The sequence below is a fragment of the Podarcis liolepis genome, assembly GCF_965112155.1.
Source record: "Podarcis liolepis genome assembly, chromosome: 16".
Classification (NCBI taxonomy): Eukaryota; Metazoa; Chordata; class Lepidosauria; order Squamata; family Lacertidae; genus Podarcis; species Podarcis liolepis.
Window position 1 is genome coordinate 6,719,879 of NC_139567.1, and position 23,273 is coordinate 6,743,151.

A 23,273-nucleotide genomic window follows, 5' to 3' on the forward strand; every position below is an offset into this window, starting at 1 on the left:
GTTGCTAGGAGGAGGAGGAGAACGCGAGAGGAGGCCCAAGGCCGCTCTCGCCGTGGCCAGACGGATCGTTTTAAGACCCCGCCTTTGTTATCCCAAGGAGCTCAAGGTGGCGCAGTGACCCTCACAGACAACCCTGCGAGGTAGGCTGGCCTGAGGTAACCCGTCCAGGTGGGGATTTGAACCCAGGTCCTGACTGCGCCACAGTGGTCCTGTGGCGCATATGGGGAAGCCCGTCAGGAGGACCTGCGCCCGGAATAACACTCCCAACTTGTGATTCCCAGTCCCTGACATGGAGAGACACACTCAGGTAGAACCTAGCCGCCAAGAGCCTTAAGAATAAAGGGCAAGAGGGAGAGTAAACTGTGTATTTTCCCTGTTACTGGTTTTTAGTGGAAAAGGATATAGCGTTCTTTTCTTAATACTAGAACTGAGAGTCATTTAGGACTGGCAGAAGGAAGCAATTCTTCATACAGCACATTGTTAAAAGGATGGAATTGGCTCCCACAGCATTTAGTGACAACCACCAACTTAGATGGATTATACAAATTTATGGACAATAAAGCTGTCGATGACTGCATAGTCATGGCTGTGTGTTACCTCTTGTATCGGTGCTTCTGAATATTTGTTGTTGGCGTTCACAAGTGGGAGAGTGCTGTTATGGTCCCATCCTGCTTCTGGAGCTTTGCATAGACACCTGGGAAGCTGCTGTGTTCTGCAATTGCTGTTCTTCATTCAATAAGCTTTACTCCCAGGAAGTGCATAAAGGACTTCAGTCTTATGTTTATATCCTTCCCTCCAAGGAGCTCAGGGCAACATATTTTTATGGGGGGGGGGGTATATACCATCCAGTTAATCATTCTCCACTGGGCAGTTCACAAATTAAAAGCAATCAAAGACAAATACAAGCAATTGACAGCTGAAACAATGCAGAGGGCTGCATCAGCACAAAATTAGCATACAACCATATGGAACTGGGGAAGTTCCATAACCAACAAGTCCTGTTACCCAAAGACAACCTATACTTCTGCTTCCAGAAATTCCGGTCCTAGTTTTTTGCCCTTTGGACAATTCATTGTTAAAATGCTGATTGTAAGAGCTGCTAGACTTGAGTGCAGGATTTGACTCACTTAAGTCTTTGTGAGGGTGTGCATCTTGTCTCTGGCATGGGCCAGGGAGGGGGACATTTGGCCCTCCAAATGTTGATGAGACTGCTGGGGCTGATCAGAACTGGAGCCCCAACAGCTGGAGGACTGACTGCAGATTCCCCACTTCTGCACTGTTATACATAAAATGCATGTGTATGCACAGCCTGCTGTTATACATAGAGACTGAGCAGCCCTAATACTAAACAAACATTATGTGACTGACACTTAGACTTGTGTATTCCACTTCCCTTTCAGTGCTTCAAGGAAGAGAGCTGGAACATCTCCATTTTCAACTAACCACATTTTGTCCTTTCATCCAAACCAGGACAAAATGATTAATGTACACTGGTTTGTTGTAACAAAATGTGATTTCTGGTCCTACTTGTTTCAGCTAAATCTTCATTAAAACTAACCACAGTTGGACCCAGTTAGACAAAATAAACTGCACTCAGTTGAAAACATTAGTAGATACCTTGACTGCTTCCTCGAAGTCAGGGAGGAGGGAGATAAGAACAGGCTTGTTCATGGTTTAGTATTGTGTCCAAACCAGTTTATTACAGCTTCAGAGGTACATTGCGAATTGTTGGGAGCATAGGACAGTTATGTCCCGTCCCCCCCCACAATTGTGAGAGGGCTTTTCACTTATATGTTGGTTATTGGCTTCCCCAAAACTGGCCATTGTGGGAACAGAATAGCCTTTGGGGTGAACCAGCAGGTCTGTTTTTCTTTGCTTGACCAAAAGAACATTTCACTTGCTGAGCTTTTAAATCCATGGAAGACAGGAACCATTTGAGGGCATTCAAATGGACAAGGAACGTGTGTGTCCTCTGGCATATCACCATCAAGTTTACAGCCCTCTATGACTTTCAGGGCAAAGGTCTGTGACAGAATGTCTCCTTTACTCATAGAGGGGCCCTGATTGCATTTTGGACCTTTGCCCTTATACTTGTGCAGAGCTGTAAATAGGATGGATGATGGTCATGCTTTGGAAAGGGTGGGGCTTAGCTGCATGCCCCGATTCTCCCTTGCTTGTTTGTATGATTGTTTGCACATAAGTAGGGATGGAAGGATCTGTCAGTTTCACATTTTTCCCATCTTAAATTTGTTTTCCACATTTCCGCAGCAATTTGCTAAAGAAAGAAAGAAATCCTCATGAAACTGGTATCATTTTAGTGCAAAATTCTCCTAAACATATCCATTTTAATGCAGTTTCCTCTAATAAAGGCATTTTTATAAACATTGGTTGGTTGGAGACGTACATTACAAAATTTGAATAGGTGTGAATTTCAGAGGATGGCTCTGTTTTGGTTCTGCTGTGCAGATTTGGTAGAGTCATATTTAAATATGATCTGAATCAAATTTCTCCTTACCCTAACATTAACCTATCTGAATGCCACAGTAAGGCGTTTTTTTCCAAGTAAACCAATACAGCAGGCAGAGAACCACATTCTGTAACATGGCATGCAAGGGAGAAGCCTAGGCAATAATTTTAGTGTGGAAAGTGAGATGTTGCAATCACATCCCCATTTTTGTGGAATGTTGGGGTGGTGTGCAGCTGTTGCTTTCATGTACTGCCATAGGCTTTCATTGGCCTGGTGTGGAAAACCAAAGCTCCATCCCAAATCGGAGATGCAGATTTGGAGACGGGTTAAAGCCCTGTGGTAGAGCATCTATTTTGGATGCATAAAGTCCCAGGTTCGATGCTCAGCATTTCCAGATTGGTTTGGGAATGTCACCTGCCTGAAACATTGGAGAGCTGCTGTAGACAATTACTGACCTAGATGGATCAATAGGTCTGACTTGGTATATGGCATCTTCTGGGTTCTATCCAATGTTTGTTCTACTCAGAGTAAACCTGTTGAAATTTGTGGACTTAAATTAGTTATGTCCATTAGTTCAATGGGTCTACTTTGTGTAGAACTAACATTGGGTACAAGCCTATTTCCCTAAATTTTAGGACAGCTTGGGAGTCAGAGGCAAAGTCTTGTTCTTGCCATCAGGACTTAGTCTTAGCTAAAGAGTTACGACAGGATTAAGGTACCAACACCCACAATCTGTTGACAAGAACAGATAGGCTAAAACAGGCTTGGTCCAACATCAGCATAATCCCTAATATCACCACCACCCTTCTCTTAGGAAATTCCCTCAAAGTTTCAAAAAAATAACTGCATTAAGTTAGTTACCTCATTGTTGACCCTTCATACACTTTAAACTGCTGACAAATACAGCTTGCACCACACATTGTTATTTCTGATCCATGGAGCCCATTTTAGAAAGAAATGTTTTGCAATTTGATGCTAATCTTCCTTTTCCAACCACAAGACAATTCACAACCCATCTAAAAATAGATCATTTTACCGTCTCAGCCCAAAGTCCTACCAATGACAACTGTGTTGGACCTTATCTGCAAAGACAGAGAAGAGTTAATGGCTAACCAGACTATTACATATTGCCTATACAGAATTTTTTCATGAGCTCCTGATATTTTGGGGATAGAACCCATCTCCAGCTAATCTGCATCCTTGGCATATAAAGGGGGCTCTGAAATTCAGAAAGGTGGATATTATCGGGGACCACATGCACACATACCCTCCATTAGAAGATTATTTGAAATCATCAGAAATAGTCAACAAAATGGACACATTAGTTTTACTTAAGGTGTGATACATTAATATATATATACATATTGGTATATGATTGTATCCAACACTGGTCATACTTGGAGTAGACCCACTGAAATTAGTATACAGTGGTACCTCGGGTTAAGTACTTAATTCGTTCCGGAGGTCTGTTCTTAACCTGAAGCACTACTTTAGCTAATGGGGTCTCCTGCTGCCGCCGCGCCGCCAGAGCATGAGTTCTGTTCTCATCCTGAAGCAAAGTTCTTAACACGAGGTACTTCTGGGGTAGCAGAATCTATAACCTGAAGCGTATGTAACCTGAAGCGTATGTAACCCGAGGTACCACTGTACATGGCTAACTTAGGTAGAGAGTAGTTGTATACCTTTCTTCTACCTTTGCATGTACAAGATGTTTTAATGCAGTTGGGTGGAATTAAGCCCAATCACAACTGCTCACTGCCTGCCTCTACCATCACCACACACCACAAGTCTTAGTAGCAGAGCTCTGAACATTTCCCTCCCTAGTGACTGGACTAAATTGAACCTGAGGAGTAGAATAACTTGACAGGAAATGTTCTGTCCCTTCCTTGGACAGAGGTAGCTAGTCTTTTGGGGCCTGAAAAGCTGCATTTGTTCTTAGCTAACCCGCCATTGGCCTCTTGTCAGTGAAAGGTGAGACCAAGACTAAAGAGAGTGTGGAAACTCTCAAGCACAAGTCACACGCGCACGCACGCACACACACACACACACACACACACACACACACATCCAGGGGGCAGATGTTGAAAACTCTCAGCTCAGCTCATTACCCTATGGGGATTAACTAGTCTAGGTGACTGAAGCAAAGAGGAGAACTGTTGAGGTGTTTCCCAATTTAAAGCACCCTAATGCGGATAGTTACTTTCCCGGTCTGGAGAGTTCTACAGGTCGTCAAGGGCAAAGCAGCAAGTTTAAAATATGTAGCTAGGCAGACTTGTCTCCATAGTATACATCCCTTTGAGTCTCTGGCTGGAGTCTTGTACGTAAAACATAATTGTACTTAAATTGTGTTTCAAAGTTGGCATAAGTAGTACCAGAGTTGCATTGAAATTCAGCGATACTGCCTTCTGACTAGGCTGGGTGGGGAACTTTTGGTCCTCCAACTGTTGGACTACACTCCCATCATTCCTGGCCTCTGGCAACACTGCTTGGGGCTGATGTAAGCTGGAGTCCAACATCTGGAGGACCAAGAATTCCTCATCCCTCTGTAGGCTGTGGTATTCTGTCTCTCTGAAATAAAAATTACGATTTTAAGTTGCTGGTCTACTTTTTATTATTGTAAAACCCCAGCTCAATTTAGGAAAGCAGAATTGAAATTGAAATACTTTATTGTCACTTTTACAACTTGTATACAGTGAGATTACACGAGCACCCCCCACTCAGCTCTCTTAGTCTTAATTCCCCTCATTTACTGACGCACACCCACCAAACCCAAAAGTCAGTTGCCCTGTTGTTATCTTTTCATTCAGCAGCCTAACATCCCACGGATAGAATCTGTTCTTTACCCTGTTGGTGAGACTAATCATGTTTCTATATTTTCTGCTCAAAGGCAGGAGATCAAGAAAGTGCCGGACAGGGTGTGAATCATTCCTGAGAATTTTCCTCACTCTCCTGAGGCAATGTTCTTCCGTGATGTCATCCAGTGCATTCATGGGATAGCCCATAATATCTTGTGCTGTATTCACCACCCTCAGTAGGCACTTCCTATCAGTTGATATCAATCCAGCGTACCACACCACGATGCAGTATGAAAGGACACTTTCTATTGTGGACCGGTAGAAGGAGTTCATCAGATGTTGATTGACATCATTCTTTCACAATACTCTGAGAAGATGGAGAATACTAAGGATCTGCCCTCTCGGTTAAAATACTGGAACTATTACTCAGCGAAAAACATATTTGCCAAACTTGTGATTCTTAGTGTCCAAGACCAAAGTGGCAGATATACTCAAAAAGATGCCCATTTTTTTCTTCCATTGTATTTTTTATTCCGATGCATCCTATCTAAAGTTGCATCTGCCACTCAGTCTTGTGAATCGCTTGATCAACATGGGATGCTAGATTTTGTCCTTCACCACAGGTTGATTTCTAAAATGTTTGTGCAGTGGCTGGTGACTTGGGAGTATATATACACTTCACGTCCAGCTAAGTGAATAACAGGGGTTTTAAGAAGTAGGAGCTACAGGGAAAAAGGAAACACATTTGTACCTCACATCTTCTAGATCAGTCAAAGGCTTCTTAAAGAACAACATTTACAAGCAGTGGTTGCATTATTTTGCAACATGGAGGCAGGAGATAAACAGCCTTCAAATCTGGCCATGGCAATGACAGATGCCTTAGTTGCATCACATCTGGATTACCGCAGTTCGCTCTACATATAGCCTTTGAAGTATTCTCAGAAATAACTTGTCCAGAATGTGAGATATATAATTTGGCATTGAATATCTGGCTTTTTTATTGTATCATAATTTGGAATGTTTTAATGTGGTTTTTATTGGATTGTTAAAATGGAAAACTTAAAATTATAAAACAATGTGGCAGCCAAGCTGTTAACAGGAGCTGCAAATAGGGAGCATGTAATTCCCTTGTCCAGCAGCTGCACTGGCTTCCCATGTTTCTGGACATTAGTGAAAAGTGCTGGTAAGAAGCTTTAAAGGTCTGAACCATTTAGGACTGGGATATTCAAAGGGCCACCTCACATATGGGCCTACTTACCTTTTGAGATTATCTTCAGATGCCCTCTTGTGTATCCCAACCAGGGACAGAGGAGAAATGAGATTCAGTTTGTAGTTAAAGGCAACTGCGTTCCCAGCATTCCCAGAAACAGGCTTAGTTGTGAACAAGGCAGGGACTTTTTTCTGTAGCTGCACCTAGACTTTGGAACTCCCAATGCCCATCTCATCTCTTCTCTCATGGTCTGCTATATCCTTTATTATAATCTCACCGAGTGTGTTGATGAAAGCTGTATTCCAAGACATCTAGAGGGCACCAAGTGGGGGAAGGCCATTGTAAGCTGTTTTACACTGCTGATTTATGGTTTTCCCTTGTTAGCCACCTTGAGTTATTGAGAGGAAAGGCAGGAAATAAATCCATTTTCTTTCCACAGACACCCAAAGGCAAGATGGGTCTTTACTTGACAGAAATTCAATGAGTGGCAAACTCATTGTACTAATACATACTGGCATGGAATTGATGTAAATGATGTCATAAAACCCTTGTTTACAAGGAACTGAAGACCAGCCAACAATGCACAATTTTCATGCCCTTTTCACTGTACTGCCACTTAGGGTTACTGCAACAGGGCTGTTGCATAAAAGGTACCAGTTAGTGCTAAGATGTTTCACTGCCATCCATTCATTCACAAAGGCTCATGGCTTTCAAAACAAATCAGTCTCAGACCAGTTTTTGGCAACCCTGCTGCTCTTTCATTTGTTAGAATCAAGTCCGTGAATTGCATGACTGACCCTGCACAATCTTTCCGCTCAACAGTCTCAGCAGAATTGTAAATGGACTGCCATGAAGTGTTGGGTGAAGAAATGATCATTTGACCCATTAGCTAGTGCAAGATATTTAAGACATTGTTTTACATAACACATACTCATAAACCACATCACACAACAGTAAGTTCACAAAGGATTATTGTATTCCATGCTTCATTGACTATGCAAAAGCCTTTGACTGTGTCAACCATAGCAAACTATGGCAAGTTCTTAAAGAAATGAGAGTGCCTGATCACCTCATCTGTCTCCTGAGAAATCTCTATGTGTGACAAGAAGCTAGTTAGAACTGGATATGGAACAACTGATTGGTTCAAAATTGAGAAAGGAGTACGGCAAGGCTGTATATTGTCTCCCTGGTTATTTAACTTATATGCAGAATTCATCATGCGAAAGGCTGGACTGGATGAATCCCAAGCCGGAAATAAGATTGCCGGAAGAAATATCAACAACCTCAGATATGCAGATGACACAACCTTGATGGCAGAAAGTGAGGAGGAATTAAAGAACCTTTTAATGAGGGTGAAAGAGGAGAGTGCAAAATATGGTGTGAAGCTCAACATCAAAAAAACGAAGATCATGGCCACTGGGCCCATCACCTCCTGGCAAATAGAAGGGGAAGAATTGGAGGCAGTGAGAAATTTTACTTTCTTGGGCTCCATGATCACTGCAGATGGTGACAGCAGTCACGAAATTAAAAGACGCCTGCTCCTTGGGAGAAAGGCTATGGCAAACCTAGACAGCATGTTAAAAAGCAGAGACATCACCTTGCCAACAAAGGTCTGTATAGTTAAAGCCATGGTTTTCCCAGTAGTGATGTATGGAAGTGAGAGCTGGACCATCAAGAAGGCTGATCACCGAAGAATTGATGCTTTTGAATTATGGTGCTGGAGGAGACTCTTGAGAGTCCCGTGGACTGCAAGAAGATCAAACGTATCTGTCAGGGGTTTAGGAGCAGAGGCACGGGCAAGGGAGGAAACAGAGAGCGAAGGGGAGGAGGCAGAAGAAAAGATGAGTGATGACGACGACCCGAGATCTCCCAGTCTTTCCAGTGAATCAGAGGATTCACAGAAAGGAGCACCAGTAGCCAGGGCAAGGGGGGAGTCCAGGGGGGCACCCCAGGAAGATAGAGCCAGAGGGGACTCAGGGGGGAGCAGCTGGAAATCGGGACCAGCGTCACCGCCAGGAAGCAGGGAAGAGGAAGGGAGCCAGGGGGGAAGCGCTGGCAGCTCACCACAGGAGGGAGGACATGAGTCAGGAGTGGCCACACCTCCATCGGGGAGCGAAGAAACGGTTAAGAGGAAAGTGGAAGGTTGGGCGCGCGCGCCAAGTTCAAATGCAGAGGAAGGCGGCGCAGTAAGCAGCCCCGAAAGGGAGCCAGGTCCTAAAGCCCGGCGCAAGGAGGCAGGAGGGTCCGGGTCAGCGTCAGAAGAATCCCGGAAGGAAGAAGCCCCGGGGGGTAGAGGGACCCAGAGGAGGACGGTCAGGCGGAAAAGGTGGAGCAAGGCTAGGATATTAAGTTGGTGCACACGGGGCGGGAACTCAGACGGAGCTTCGCCGATCTAGCTACTAGACGTAGAGTTGCCCGCAGCAGCGTGAGAATGGAAACTGTAATTCAATAAAGACTTTTACTTAATGATCGCTGGCTAGCGTGATCCTCTGTGAGCTAGGATCTTCAAGCAGCTCTGACAGTAAGCTCCGTCTCACAATTGTGGGCATCTACAGCCTCGAGGAGGGGAGAGAAACAGGTGCCTACTAGCAAGCTCACGAACGGCAGACGACATGACGGCTGAGCAGCAGATAGAGGAACTCAGAAAAGCAGTGTCACAACTGAATGCCGAGGCCCTCGCATCCAGGAAGAGAGAGGAGGAGGCAGCTGCCGCCTGCAGGGATCTCCAGGTCAGGTTAGACGTGCTGACAAAGCAGACACCCCGGCAGGAGGGAATTGGGTTGGCGAGACGGACAGGCGGGCTGGTCTCTCACTTCGATGGGAACCTGCAACAGTATCCCAACTTTAGAGCCGACGTACTGTGCGCACTGCAACTGCTGCATAAAGACTTTAGAGATGAGCAAGAGAGAGTGGGATTCATCATGTCCCATTTGCATGGGGATGCGAAAGCATGGCTACGCAATTTATGGAGGGATAAGGATCCGGCGCTCCAGAATGCAGATGCCTTTATTAAAGCGATGGATGGGTGTTTTTTATCAAGTATTGACGTGGATCTTGCACGGAAGGAGGTGCATGGGCTGAGACAAGGGAGGGCCAGCGTCAGGCAGTATCATGCCCGCTTTTTCGCCTTGGTCAGTGCCCTGGAATGGGACAGAGATTCGGCTCCTGTAAGAGACCTCTTTTGGGAGGGGCTGCACAACTCGATTAAAGATGAGATCGCGAGGGGGGAGAGACCCCGAACCACCCAGGAGGTCGTTCAGAGGGCACTGGCAGTGGGGGTGAGGCTGGAAGGACGTCCGTGGAGCAGGGACGAAGGGCGTGGAGAGCGCGAACCAGCCAGGGGCCCCTCCTTCCTTCCCAGAGAAGCAGCGCGGACGCAATCCACGCCTCCGCCAGGAGGAGGAGTCGAACCTATGGAGGTTGGAGGTGCACGGGCTCAGTCAGCAACCAGAGCCCTAGCACCGGCAGCAGTGAAAGCGAAGCCTCCTAGAGGGAACAGGAAGTGTTACGTCTGTGAGGAGCCAGGGCATATGGCAAAAGAGTGTCCCCAGAGGCTCCACAAGCTTACTGCAGCCTCGGCAATGGTGACTGCAGCACCGCAGCAAGGGGAACCACTGCAGGGAAACGACGCAGTCTGGCTGGAGGAAGAGGCCCTGGGGCCCAGCCAGACGTGTTAGTGACGCAGTCCCCAGAGGTTTTACAGCCCGTGAACCCCCTCCCGCCCAAACCAGTGGTGAGGCTCACCGCATCTCTCCAGCTGCCCAATGGAATCACCACTGACGTGCCCATCACAGTTGACTCGGGCAGCAACGCGGACTTTATAGGGCAGGACTTTGTCGACAAGCACGCTATACAGTTGCTGCCGGCCACACTGCCCCTGCAGGTTGTCACGGTGGATGGCAGGGAGTTGCTAGGGGGGCAAGTGGTGAAGCAGACGCCGCCCATGGCGATGCGACTTGGGAATCACAAAGAAATCATCAGCTTCAATGTCACTCAACTATCGGATACGCCCATTGTATTGGGAATGAGTTGGCTGGACAAGCACAGCCCTACGCTGGCTTGGTACCAGAGGCAGCTGATCTTCGGCTCTTCCTTTTGTGCTGAACACTGCATCGTGCCCCGGCAGGAAGGAGAGGAAGAGGAGTCACAGCTGCTGCTAGGCACGCTGCAAGCGATTCCCCACAAGTACGCAGAATTTTTGGAAGTTTTCTGCGAGAAGGAGGCGGACAGGCTGCCCCCTCACAGACCATATGACTGCAAGATTGACCTGCTGCCGGGGGTGGCGCTGCCTAAGGGGAAACTGTATTCCATGTCCGAGGACGAGCTGCAGGAACTCAAACAGTTCATAGATCACAATTTGGAGCGCGGCTTCATCCGAGAGTCCAAGGCAGCGGGGGGCAGTCCAGTATTCTTTGTTAAAAAGCGAGACACGCCCCAAAAAAGACTGGTCGTGGACTACCGCGTTTTGAACAATGGGACCAAGCCGTCGGACTTCCCCATGCCCCGAATCGACGACCTCCTGGCGAAGGTGCGGAAGGGAAAAGTGTTCACCAAGTTAGACCTGCGAGGGGCGTACAACCTCATTCGTATGCGGGAGGGAGATGAGTGGAAGACGGCCATGTTCACGCCACTGGGGACCTACGAATACAGAGTTATGCCCTTTGGATTGCAAAATGGCTCCCACATTTTTCAAGCTTTCATGCATCACGTGTTGGCGGGACTTCTCTACAAGACGTGCGTCTGTTTCTTAGATGACATCCTGATCTTTTCGGAATCGCAGCAGGAGCATGACAGACACGTCAAGGAAGTGCTGACCAGACTGAAGCAACATAGGCTCTACGCCAAGCTGGAGAAGTGCCAATTTGACGTGACGGAGGTGGATTTTCTGGGCTACAAGTTGTCTGACAAGGGGCTCGCCATGGACAGCGCCAAGGTTCGCGCGGTATTGGATTGGAAGAGTCCACGCAACCGGAAGGAGGTCCAGAGGTTTGTCGGCTTTGCGAACTTCTATCGCAAGTTTATCAAGGGCTTCGCTATGCAGACAGCGGCCATCACAGACACGCTTAGCTCCAAGAAAAAGAAGTTCGTTTGGACAGAAGAGGCGGAGCAGTCCTTTCAGGCACTCAAGCGTCTCTTCGCGTCGGAAGAGCAGCTGCTTCACGTCGACCCCAGCAGGCCGATGAGGGTGGAGACAGACGCCTCAGACAGAGCCGTGGGGGCGGTCCTGCTGCAAAAGGACCAGCAGGGGGTGTGGCGACCGGCGGCGTTTTACTCCAGGAAGCTCAGCAAGTCCGAGCAGAACTACACCATCTGGGACAGGGAGTTGCTGGCCATTCATGCAGCGTTCAAAGCGTGGCGGCACTTCCTGATCGGCGCCAAGCACACGGTGCAGGTTTGCACGGACCACAAGAATCTGGAGCACTGGCGCACGGCACAGTTCCTAAACCAGAGGCAGATACGTTGGGCTGAGTTTTTTGCGAACTTCGACTTCCGCATAGAGTATGTCCCGGGGGACACTAACATCATGGCGGACGCCCTCTCCCGTAAGCCACAGTATCTGGAGGACGCAACGCCAGCGGCAGCCATGCACATCTTCGCACCAACAGTATGGGCGTGCGCCGCGGCCACCGTGGACCTGGAGGCGGTGCGACGGGCGTTGCAGGATGACTCCTTCGCGCAAGCAAAGATGGCAGAGGTGCAAAGGGGCACGGCTGCGGCCGACGGTTTCCAGCTACGAGATGGATTGCTCATCCGTAAAGGGGCCATCTACGTGCCGGGAGACGACCTTCGCGCCAAGGTGCTGCAGCAGCTGCACGACGCGCCCACGGCCGGGCACTTTGGCAAGGAGAAGACGGTGGAATTAGTAGCCAGGGACTTCTGGTGGCCTGGAATGAGAGGGGAGGTCGCAGACTACGTGGCGAGGTGTGACACCTGCCAGAGGGCTAAACCAGTGCACAAACCGCCGGCCGGACTGTTGGAACCGCTGCAAACTCCGGTCGAACCTTGGGAAAGGGTGGCACTGGACTTTGTCACGGATCTGCCCAGCTCGAGGGGCAAGACGGCGGTGCTGGTGGTGGTGGACCTGTTTTCCAAGATGGCGCATTTCATTCCGTGTGCTAAGGTGGCCACGGCGGAGCAAACCGCCAAACTGTTCATAGACCACGTGTTCAAGGTTCATGGTCTGCCACGGTCTATTCTGTCCGACCGGGGGCGGCAGTTCATCTCGAATTTCTGGCAGAAGCTGATGGGCTTCCTGAACGTCAAGATCAACCTGGCGTCGGCGAGACACCCGCAGACCAACGGGCAAGCGGAGCGGGTCAATGCCATCATGCAGCAGTACCTGAGATGTTATGCAAATCAACAGCCTGCGACGTGGGTGGATTACCTGCCGCTTGCCGAGTTCGCCTACAACAACACGAAGCACGTGTCCACGGGGGTCACGCCGTTCTTCGCCAACAACGGGAGGCACCCCAGAACCTTCCCGGGGCTGGAAAGAATGGGGGAGGGGGAGCCGCAGACAGCGGATGCGTTCGCGTCGGAGCTGCAGGAAGTCCACGATCAGCTGAGGCGCCACCTGGAGCTGGCCAAGCACGCATACAAGGTACAAGCGGACAAGCACAGAAGGGTTGGCGAAGAGCTCCACGTGGGAGACTGGGTTTGGTTAGCAGCCCACGCAGTGCCGGCCAGGTCGTTGGCCAAGAAGAAACTAGGGCATAAACAACTGGGGCCCTACCAAGTCGAAGAGCAGGTCAACCCGGTAGCTTTCAGACTGGCACTTCCGGAGGGTTCCAGAATGCATCCGGTATTCCACAGATCGGTGCTCACTCCCTACAAGGCACCGCACAGGTTCCAGGAACCCGGAACGGCGCCGAGTCCGGTCAGAGACAGAACAGGGCACGCGGGAGTGGCACGGAAGGAGCGCATCAACGAAGTCACGGAGATTTTGGACTCCAGATGGGGGGAAGAGGGGGTAGAATACTTTCTCGCCAAGGAGGGCACCCCGGCCAGTGCGAACAGCTGGGTGCCGGGCTACGCCTTGGACGAACCTCTCCTCAAAGACGAGTTTCATGCCCTCTTTCCCCATAGACCTATGCCAGCAGACTTTTTCGACGACTGGCTTTTCACGCCCACGCTTTCGGCCACCACTTTCCGGGGGTTCGAATCGGACGAGGAACCGACACAAGACGTCCGTTCCCCGGAGGGGTCACCCTCGGGATCTGCATCAGAACCCTCGTATTGGTGGGACGATAGACCAGAGGAGCAGTTCCGCAGACGGTGGTTGGAAGGCCCAGGACGAGCAACACCGCCAGGAGGAAGTGAGGGAGAGGCGGACATGGACGTTTTCGGGGACGACCCTGGTTTCGAGCACGGCGGCACAGAGATGGAAGCGGAGGTGACCGTTGTCGACGAGAGCAGGGAGGAAGACCCGCGAGACTTCAGATGGAGGCCCGCCACGGGAAGCGACCGATATCCGACGTTCGTCCCTTTGCAACAGCAGCCCCCAGCTCCAGCACCGGAAGGAGGGGAGGGGGGAATGGGGGGCTTCGAGGGGGGGATGGATGTCAGGGGTTTAGGAGCAGAGGCACGGGCAAGGGAGGAAACAGAGAGCGAAGGGGAGGAGGCAGAAGAAAAGATGAGTGATGACGACGACCCGAGATCTCCCAGTCTTTCCAGTGAATCAGAGGATTCACAGAAAGGAGCACCAGTAGCCAGGGCAAGGGGGGAGTCCAGGGGGGCACCCCAGGAAGATAGAGCCAGAGGGGACTCAGGGGGGAGCAGCTGGAAATCGGGACCAGCGTCACCGCCAGGAAGCAGGGAAGAGGAAGGGAGCCAGGGGGGAAGCGCTGGCAGCTCACCACAGGAGGGAGGACATGAGTCAGGAGTGGCCACACCTCCATCGGGGAGCGAAGAAACGGTTAAGAGGAAAGTGGAAGGTTGGGCGCGCGCGCCAAGTTCAGATGCAGAGGAAGGCGGCGCAGTAAGCAGCCCCGAAAGGGAGCCAGGTCCTAAAGCCCGGCGCAAGGAGGCAGGAGGGTCCGGGTCAGCGTCAGAAGAATCCCGGAAGGAAGAAGCCCCGGGGGGTAGAGGGACCCAGAGGAGGACGGTCAGGCGGAAAAGGTGGAGCAAGGCTAGGATATTAAGTTGGTGCACACGGGGCGGGAACTCAGACGGAGCTTCGCCGATCTAGCTACTAGACGTAGAGTTGCCCGCAGCAGCGTGAGAATGGAAACTGTAATTCAATAAAGACTTTTACTTAATGATCGCTGGCTAGCGTGATCCTCTGTGAGCTAGGATCTTCAAGCAGCTCTGACAGTATCCATTCTGAAGGAAATCAGCCCTGAGTGCTCACTGGAAGGACAGATCGTGAAATGTATGTTCATTTTAATTGTTTTACTAAACCTGTTAAGAAATTCCAATCTTATTTGTTCTAATAGCTACTTTAATTTCTTCTTTGATGTTTTCCAAAAACTTTGATGGCACACAACAGAGAATGCAATTAACTAACAGGTGAGGCTGACAGATTATATTGGCCCAAGGTCATTAAGTTTCATGGCATAAGCTTCAGGGAACTGAAACCATGTTTTGCCGTTTCAAGCCAAGACTATTTCCTAGTACACCAAAGTGACTCTTAATGGGAGCTGCCACCTTCAGAAGGCTTGCATTCAGCACTAAATTTAAATTTGGCACCAGCTGTAAGCCCTGCTTGCAGAGAAACGATTCTACCACTCCCAATGGTTCCTTTGCAACCATGACTTTTCTTGTCCCAGAACTGACATGAGATGTGGGCCTGGTAAGGAAAACAACCTTGCAGGCAAATTAGGAGCCCAGCTGGCCTAATCCGGCCCATAGGTCCGAGGTTCTCCCATGCCTGCTCTAACCCATCATCTAGAAGCAGTAAGAACAAGCACAGCTCATTTTAGCACCATCATTATACATCAACATCTTTGCATATCACTAACACCACTTATTGTACTTCCTTGTAGTAAAAGCTTCAAGTTGCTAACATATTTATGTATACAGTAGGGCTTGATGCCCCTGCTTGCCAACCCCCCTTCCCCCCCCCCACACACCTGACCAACCCTGTCAACTATCCTCTCACAGCTCACCCAACCTCTTTTAAATGAGGGTGGGTGGCACTTCAGAGAGCAACCTGCTCTCTGAAGCACCTCCTACTCTCCTCTAAACAGCTTGTCTCGATCTCTTGCCACCCACACTGCTTACCTGATGGTTTTTCATGATGCTGTTATTACCAAGGCCACATACAAATTTATGTCCCCTCAAACACTACTTGTAGAAGAAAGGTGGTGCAACCTTTTGAAATAAAACCCAATGAATCTAAACATAATATTCTGACACTTCATAAACTCACTGCTAGGACAGCCAATGGTGCAACTGGGCATTATGGAGGACTACACAAATTCATAGACGCGCGATTCAGTAGCCAAGTATTAAAAACCAGGCCATACTTTCTCTTAAGAAAGACGTCCCAAGTATCATGCCACAGGAAACAACTTTAGTGTATCCAGGGTGTAATCCCATTGTGCCATTATAAATGCCCCTCTCATTTATACAGACAGGCATTCGCTCATAAAATTGGTCACTCAAAACAGAACACTGCACAATTCATTTAATACCCAATTCATCATTTTTAATGATCTGATACACCAATACTGTTCTTACTTGAAGATGCCTTGCAATAAGTGTATGTTTTAAAACTAAGTGGTTTATTTCTTGTGTTTGGAGCAACAACCACTTTGTGAGGAGTTAAAAGATTCACAGCAGTAGCCCTCCCTGCCAACTATAGATAGAGTTGATCATACTCAATCAGTTACAAGATTAAAAGTGGAATACAAAAAACTGTGACATCACAATTAAGTACAATTGTCCTGAAATGCCTCCGGCCCACAGTTCCTACAATCAGTCTTTTATTTGCAATGATCAAAGCATTTCCTTCTGCCTACCTTATGAAAAAGCAGTGTGGATTATATCTGCATGATAAAGGAGAAAATATAGCATAAAACATCTATTGGTTTTGGCTGCCATACTGTATGGTTGCACTTTAACAGAAAGTACCCGAAAAGTTACCAAACACTACACAATTTATATGGCAAGGAGTGAGGAAGGCGGAAATAATACACAAGAGCAGCAGCTAGGGAGACGAAGTCTTGGTTTTACTGGCGCTGGGTTGTGACTGAAAAGTCTTTGTACCTTACAAATTTTGGCATGTTACTTGAGCAGCTGAAGTCCTTGGTTTTCCAAGAGATCTCTTCAGAGATGCACGCTCTGGTACCAAAATGTCTTTTACTCGAGTGTTTTCCTTCTGCGGCTGGGAAAATGTGGCAATATCCATCAAGGCTGCTATAGCTGAAGTCTTCAGTCACCAGGGTCAGCACTTCATCCCTTCTCCTGCATTCATTGGTAGGATCACCAAAACTTTGGGTTTGAAATCGTCATTTAGTCACAACCAACTAACCAGTGATGTTACTTTAAAATTAAAATGCAAGTCCCCACTTATTGCTTTGGGTGGTAAAGAGGGCTGAGAATCGGACAAAGCTAGATATCTCTGGGCATTCAAAGACTGGAGGCCTGAGGATTATTACCTACATTAAAGCCCCTTTCTTTCCAGTTCTTCCAGTATGGCCTGGATTCTGTGAACGGCCTCTTTCCTTGCCTGCCGTACATTGTCCTGACCACCCGTCTCCACAGAGTCCAGCTCCAACAACTTCTTGGTCAGCATTTCCTCCAGCAGCCAGTAGTCCTTGTCTGTCTTTTTCCCTACAAATTCGTCCACCTCCTCCTCCAACTGCTCAACACCCTCCATAACTTGCATAACCTTTTGTATGCCTGATGGCACATCTGGTATCTCTGATGGAGTCTGAATACTGGTTTTAGATCCTGGTCCATGGTCAGCAGTCACAGATGGTTTCCTATGTACATTATCATACAGCTGGGGCTGCGCACTATACTGCACTTTGGGGTTGGAAGCAGATGGCTTAGTATCAAACTGCGCCGGCTTGTAGTCATTCATGGTCCCAGAAGGCAGGTTACTGGCTTCAGAAAAGTAGCCCTGCTGGTCACTTCCTTGCTCCAATTGGTTATAAGAGTCCTAAAGAAGAAAACAAGAGCCTTCAACATGGTGTCCACCTCTAACAATCCCATTACCCCACATCCTGAAGCAAAGGTGCTGTGCACACAGATCCTTGGGCTGCCAATACTGCCAGGCTGCCTCTGTGCTTATCAGTAAGGTCTGCATGCTCAGGATGTCAGTGCAAAAAGGTCCAAGCACTGAAAGACACTAGGGACAGGACTTGCACTTTGAGCCTGTCAGATTGACATCACAATGTGGAATGACATAATAACTTGAATCCCAGGTGACCTGCATAGGCCCTGCAACCCATAAACAGTTCCAAAAGGGGGGGAAAGAATACTAGATACTTGGCAGACTAGGCTCTTGAGGTTTTTTCTCTCTCAACTGAATAGCAAGAAACAGCTCAGCAGCAGGGAAGTGGGACCTTAAAGAAATGACCAAGAGGCTGCATCCAGCTCATGCACTGAAGGTTGCCCACTCCTGTAATTAATGAAGGGTGGCTTCACTAGCCAAGGGGGAAATTGCTCCTATCCTACTGAAAATGCAAACTAGATCTGTCTATGCTATAATGTCTACAGAAGCATAAGAGGGCCTATGTCCTAGCTGAGAAAATCCCTTGGCTGATAAAAGGAACAAGGGTACAAGTTGGCCAGGGGATAATGATGTAGACTGTTCTTGTGTACCTTACAATAACAAGCAAAGGGGGAAAGCACAGCCCTTCCAAGAAGGTCCAGGTAACAATTCACAGCTCTTGGAAACGGACAAAAGGTCACATCTGTCTGCCTATAAGCAAGTACACAGGGAGGGTTAAGGGCTGGAAAGCTTGCCTGTGGGTTCCAAGCTTAGGAGACACTTGAGGAGAAAGTTATATTCCCGTTTCAGATGGCTTAAGGTGGAGCTTGGCTAAGCTAGCACCTACCACTTTAGGCTTTGCTAGAGGTGAAAGGTGATCTACAGAAAAGAACATAAGCTTAATATAGCAGCACCAAATTATTCCTTCACTACTTGCATTAAGCAAAGGATGCCAGAACTTCAAGATTTGTTCATGTATGAAGGCCTGAAAGGTATGAGATGTAGGTACCTTCTTCCAGAGTGATTCCCTTCATATCTGTTCCATCAGCCCTACTCTGTATTCCTCAACAATGTGAAGCCTAATGGGTGGCAACAAGGAGTAGGATCTTTGTGGTGGCGGCATCCACCCTGTGGAACACTCTTGGTTGAATTTCATAAAATCTGAAACTTTATGGTTTTATGGGTTTGGTCAAAGCATGTTGTTTCATGAAGAACATTAGCTGGGAAAACTTCTCATTACAGTGGTACCTCTGGTTACATACTTAATTCGTTCCGGAGGTCTGGAACTGGGCTACAACATAATCAGATCAGCAGATTAAAAAAAGCCTATGAATTGACCAAAACAGTGCCAATTAACTGGGCACCATTTCTCTCCCCACTGCCCAAATACAGATGCCTTAAAAACTGCAGGTGGCAGGCATCATCCTAAGAAATATTCTCTCTTCCCTCACACTTAGGCAGAATTGCTCTTCTAAATATGATGCTTGCTACAATACATTTTGATCTAAAAACAAAGAATCCTGTTTTCTGCAGCAATACTTTTACCCATATACAAATTTATTCAAAAGATAACCCATTAAATAAGCTAATACCAATGATAAACTTATTTGTTTCTTTAGTTAGGAAGCAGATTTTATATAATAGCCATTGATACAAAAAGCTTCCCAACAATGAACAGAGGACAAGCATTGGGGAGAGACTGCCTCCCCTCAAAAATTACCTTTGCATTGTTATTTGGAGCATGTGGAGCAGATACTCCACTAGGAGGCCATGGAGGAGAGGATTCTGCAACATATTGATTCCCATGTCCTGTTGATGAAGGAGACCAACCATACGGAGGATGCATTCCATACTGGAGAGGAGGTCTCCAGTTTGTATCCTGAAGTCTTGGCTGAGGAGGTGGCGGGGGCCTCTGTTGTGGAATGCTGTGATTGCAGTCGCCATACGGATAGGGTGGGACTGGAAAGTTTGGTGTCTGCAGGCCGAAGGAAAAATGAGATATGGTTTCTTCATGTGGCCTATGAGAACACATTGATTAATTAAATGTTGAGACCCACCAAATAAGACTAAGCTGGCAGTTAACTGCAGAAGCAGGGATCCACAATTCAGCTTGTCAAGGCAAGAGTTCACACGTTTTGGTGAGGATGGCGAGAAAAACTCAAGCCTTGTGTCTCCAACTTAGAGCTGATGAATAAAGGCAAGGAATGTCCTTGTAGCTGGCCCTTCTGATGGTACAATAAAACAATGGGAGGGAAACCCTACTTCTCTAACCAGTTCCAAACTGAAGACAGGCTAGGGAATATCGTTTGGGCACTGGGTGTAGACAGTGCTGTTTGTGCCTATATGACACCTAGCCAAGCCCCTGCTCCCCTCCACCACTATATCAGCAAGAATATGTTGCTTTTGACAATACAGTGTTACCTTGGTTCTTGAATGTCTCCGTTGACGAACATTTCGGAACCTGAGCGCCGAAAACCCAGAAGTAAATGCTTCGGTTTTTGAACGTGCCTCAGAAGTTAAACGGCTTCCACTGCATATTTTTCAATTTCCCAATTGAATATGCAGACAGCCCTTTGTGCTTCAGTTTTCAAACGTTTCGGAACTCAAACGGTCTTCCAGAACGGATTGCGTTCGAGAACCAAGGTATCACTGTATTTACTAAACTGTAGTATTGTCCTGACATGACTAAACGACTAAAGAACAACAACAGTATTGTTCTGTGCAGGGAATTTGCAAAAAGAGTTTAGTTTTAAAAGTATCTGATCATGCTGGATACTGAGAGTACAAAATAAGCTGTAACTTAAGACATGAATGCCAGGAAGGAAGTCCCATCACCTCAATCACCACATGAACTCCGAGTAAGCTTGCAAAGGATTGGAATGGAGATAGTTACCAGGAAAAACAGTAACTTATAGGTTTTGGAGCTTTAAGAGATGGTTGTATAAGCATCTGGCATAACAGATTAAGGTCTATGAATGTTGAATACAATAATAATTTAATAGTATGTCAATGGTAGAAGGATGCAGCCAATCAGTTATATGAGATTATGTCACCAGCCCACACTAGATCCTTACCTGTGGAGGAGAATATCCTGGCATTTGCCTCCTCACCATGGAACCTTCAGCTGGGCAGTCTGGTGGTGGGTAGTTCCAGTTAGAAGCTGGTGATGGTGATCTATATACATTGGGAGACTCTGTGGAATATGGTGCATGAGGATGCCCTGAGGAATAGTAGGCATTTGATTGTGGGATATTGGAATATGGTGGTCCAGTCCCAGAAGTAGAGTATGGAGTGCCATAAACACCATTTGTGTAGGAAGGATCAATTCCCTAGAAGATAAGAGGGTAAATTATTTAAAACCAACCTTGATTGCACAGCAAATCAAGTATTATGTCTCAGGAACTTCTGGACAAGAGCTAGTTATGCTATCAATTCCTGGGCCAAAGATGGTTCCTTTATTTTTTATAAAATAAAGCTCAGTAGGTGTCATTTCTGCAGTGAATGTAGAAGCCACATCCACTGAGCTTTTTCTTGACCATGCAGGCCTTCAGTTACAGGTAGCATAGAATGGTGTGTGGGCCCTGCTATGCACAATCCTGTTTCAATGCAGAATTTGTTGCATCCCTCAACATCAAGAATTCCCTTTGGAACCAGGCAAGGCAGCAATACTATTCCAACAGTGGCTAGTACAGACTCTGCTTACCTAAGCAACACGAAAATTGGCTGTCAGATTTCTGCCAAGTGCCGAGGGATCCTGAGAAGTCTGCATTCCTGGTCATTTAGACCACACATTTTCATAGGGTTTGTTATCTGGGCTTAATGAATCACAGCTCTCTTATTCATATTGTAAACCCAAAAGGATGGAACCTCATCTCCTGGTACTCTGCCTTGCAGAGTTGCAGTACTCAATAAATGTGAAATGGTCGCCCTGCCGAAGAGATAGTAAACCACCAAGTGCCCTCTAGTGGGAATATATTAGAAGTTTTAGTGCCTCTGAGAAGAGATTTGCCATCTTTCCATCAGTGATTTCTGGAAATGTTTGAACAACACTTACTTGCAAGAGATTGCGCACTCTTGCAGATTTTCTCTGCGATCACCCAATTTCTAGCTTGCATAACCATTTTGGAAACAATTTCCCACCTATTTTGGTTGGTTGCTTTCAACTCACATGTTCTCCAGCTCTGAAGCAAGTTCTGCTTTTTAAAATGTATTAAAAATGCACCCTGCTTGTCCTCCAAAGAACTTAATGTGGCAGGTGGGGCAGCATGGTTTTATTCTTATTAACAAGCTGATGTGGTTGGCTAGGTTGAGAATTGGTATAAAGTAGTGACTAAGACCCTGGTTTAAATTCTTGCCTATGCCCAAACTTCACCTTAAACCCTTCCCATCTTAAATATGACACAATGCTCATCTATATTATAGCCTCAGATCTGTACTAAAATCAGGCCCACTTGTTTAATCCAAATGGAAAATAAATGTTTGAGGGAAACATTTATAACATAATTTAGTGTACAAGTTACAAATATAGCTTACATAAATATGTGTATGTATACAATATTTATATAGCATATTTTTAATAGTAAACAAAACACTATGAACACCCAACAGTGCAACAGAAATATGTAACAAGTGTACTTTGCCTAAATCCATTGGTTGAACTTCAGATCTGAGCATGGTCTGAACTCAGATCTCCAGATCAAAGCCACTATGCCACAATTGCCCTTAAGTAGCATTTCTTCATTATTGTAGCCCAGCAATAATTAGCAAACTTCAGTGCACATTTACAAACTGAACTCTTATCAAGTTCTTTAGTAATCAGATAACAACCCTTATCTGGGAGGTGGCAACAAATGAAATATTTATACTTAGGGATGCACTTTGAAAGGACTATTAAAGGAGAATGGCATATTACTGGTACATGGTGCTATTAGCTTGGGCCTTCAGGTTAATTTATCCTATCAGAATGTATGTAGAAGATGATAGCAGCAAAGTCTTGATTTCAAAGACAAAGCTTAATGGTATTAATCACTGCTAAGGCATGCTCACTTTTTTACAATCCTTATTTCCCCAAGAATCGGTTATTAATGCTCCTTTCAAAGTCTATACTAGTATTATTCTAAAGAAGTAAAACTAAGATATAGTTGCTTCCGAGGATATCACCAGTCTCCAGCAAGTCTGCCTTTAGTAGCAAAGGGAACAAGATGTTTTTGAACCAATTGAAGGATTTATTAGAACCACACGGGTACTTTGGATAAGGAAGAACTTGTTCTGTACAGAGCAAACAGCCTTGTATCAGTATTATTCTGAACAGACTACACTGTTGTATGACAGATCTTTTAGTGGGAAATCTGAGACAGGTCATCTAATGAGCTTTACAGGCTGCTGTGTAAGGCAAGGGAACCTGTGTAAAGGTCCTCCTTCATCACTGCAACATGATGGGTCATGGCTTTTCACACCCGGATGCTACAGCTACACAGGATGGTACAACTGTAGTTTACAAGGTCTTCCACAAGTAGTAAGCCTTATTATGATCACCACTTGTCAGTATGAAAATAACTAACATTATTTTAACATTGGAGTGCCATCCACTCTGTATTCAGTAACCGAATATTTCCATGAGACACCACTTCTCAGACAAAT

General features: G+C 46.8%; 1 protein-coding gene and 1 long non-coding RNA gene across 3 annotated transcripts in view; one reads left to right on the forward strand and one right to left on the reverse strand.

The window, feature by feature from the left end:
- LOC310695837 overlaps window positions 1–23,273 on the forward strand; it is a 26,235-nt gene continuing 2,962 nt past the window's right edge. Inside the window, exon 1 of the long non-coding RNA XR_014520267.1 lies at window positions 1–140. This is a non-coding gene — a long non-coding RNA (uncharacterized lncRNA). The remainder of the gene's footprint in view (window positions 141–23,273) is intronic.
- Window positions 16,100–23,273, reverse strand: part of BAG4 (BAG cochaperone 4) — a gene marked incomplete at its 5' end in the record, with an annotated part of 12,974 nt that continues 5,800 nt past the window's right edge. For both annotated transcript variants that reach the window (XM_083480637.1, XM_083480638.1), the window contains 3 exons: window positions 16,100–17,579; window positions 19,354–19,608; window positions 20,708–20,962. In XM_083480637.1, coding sequence (XP_083336763.1) covers window positions 17,079–17,579; window positions 19,354–19,608; window positions 20,708–20,962 — 1,011 coding nt within the window. In that variant the 3' untranslated portion in view covers window positions 16,100–17,078. The remainder of the gene's footprint in view (window positions 17,580–19,353; window positions 19,609–20,707; window positions 20,963–23,273) is intronic.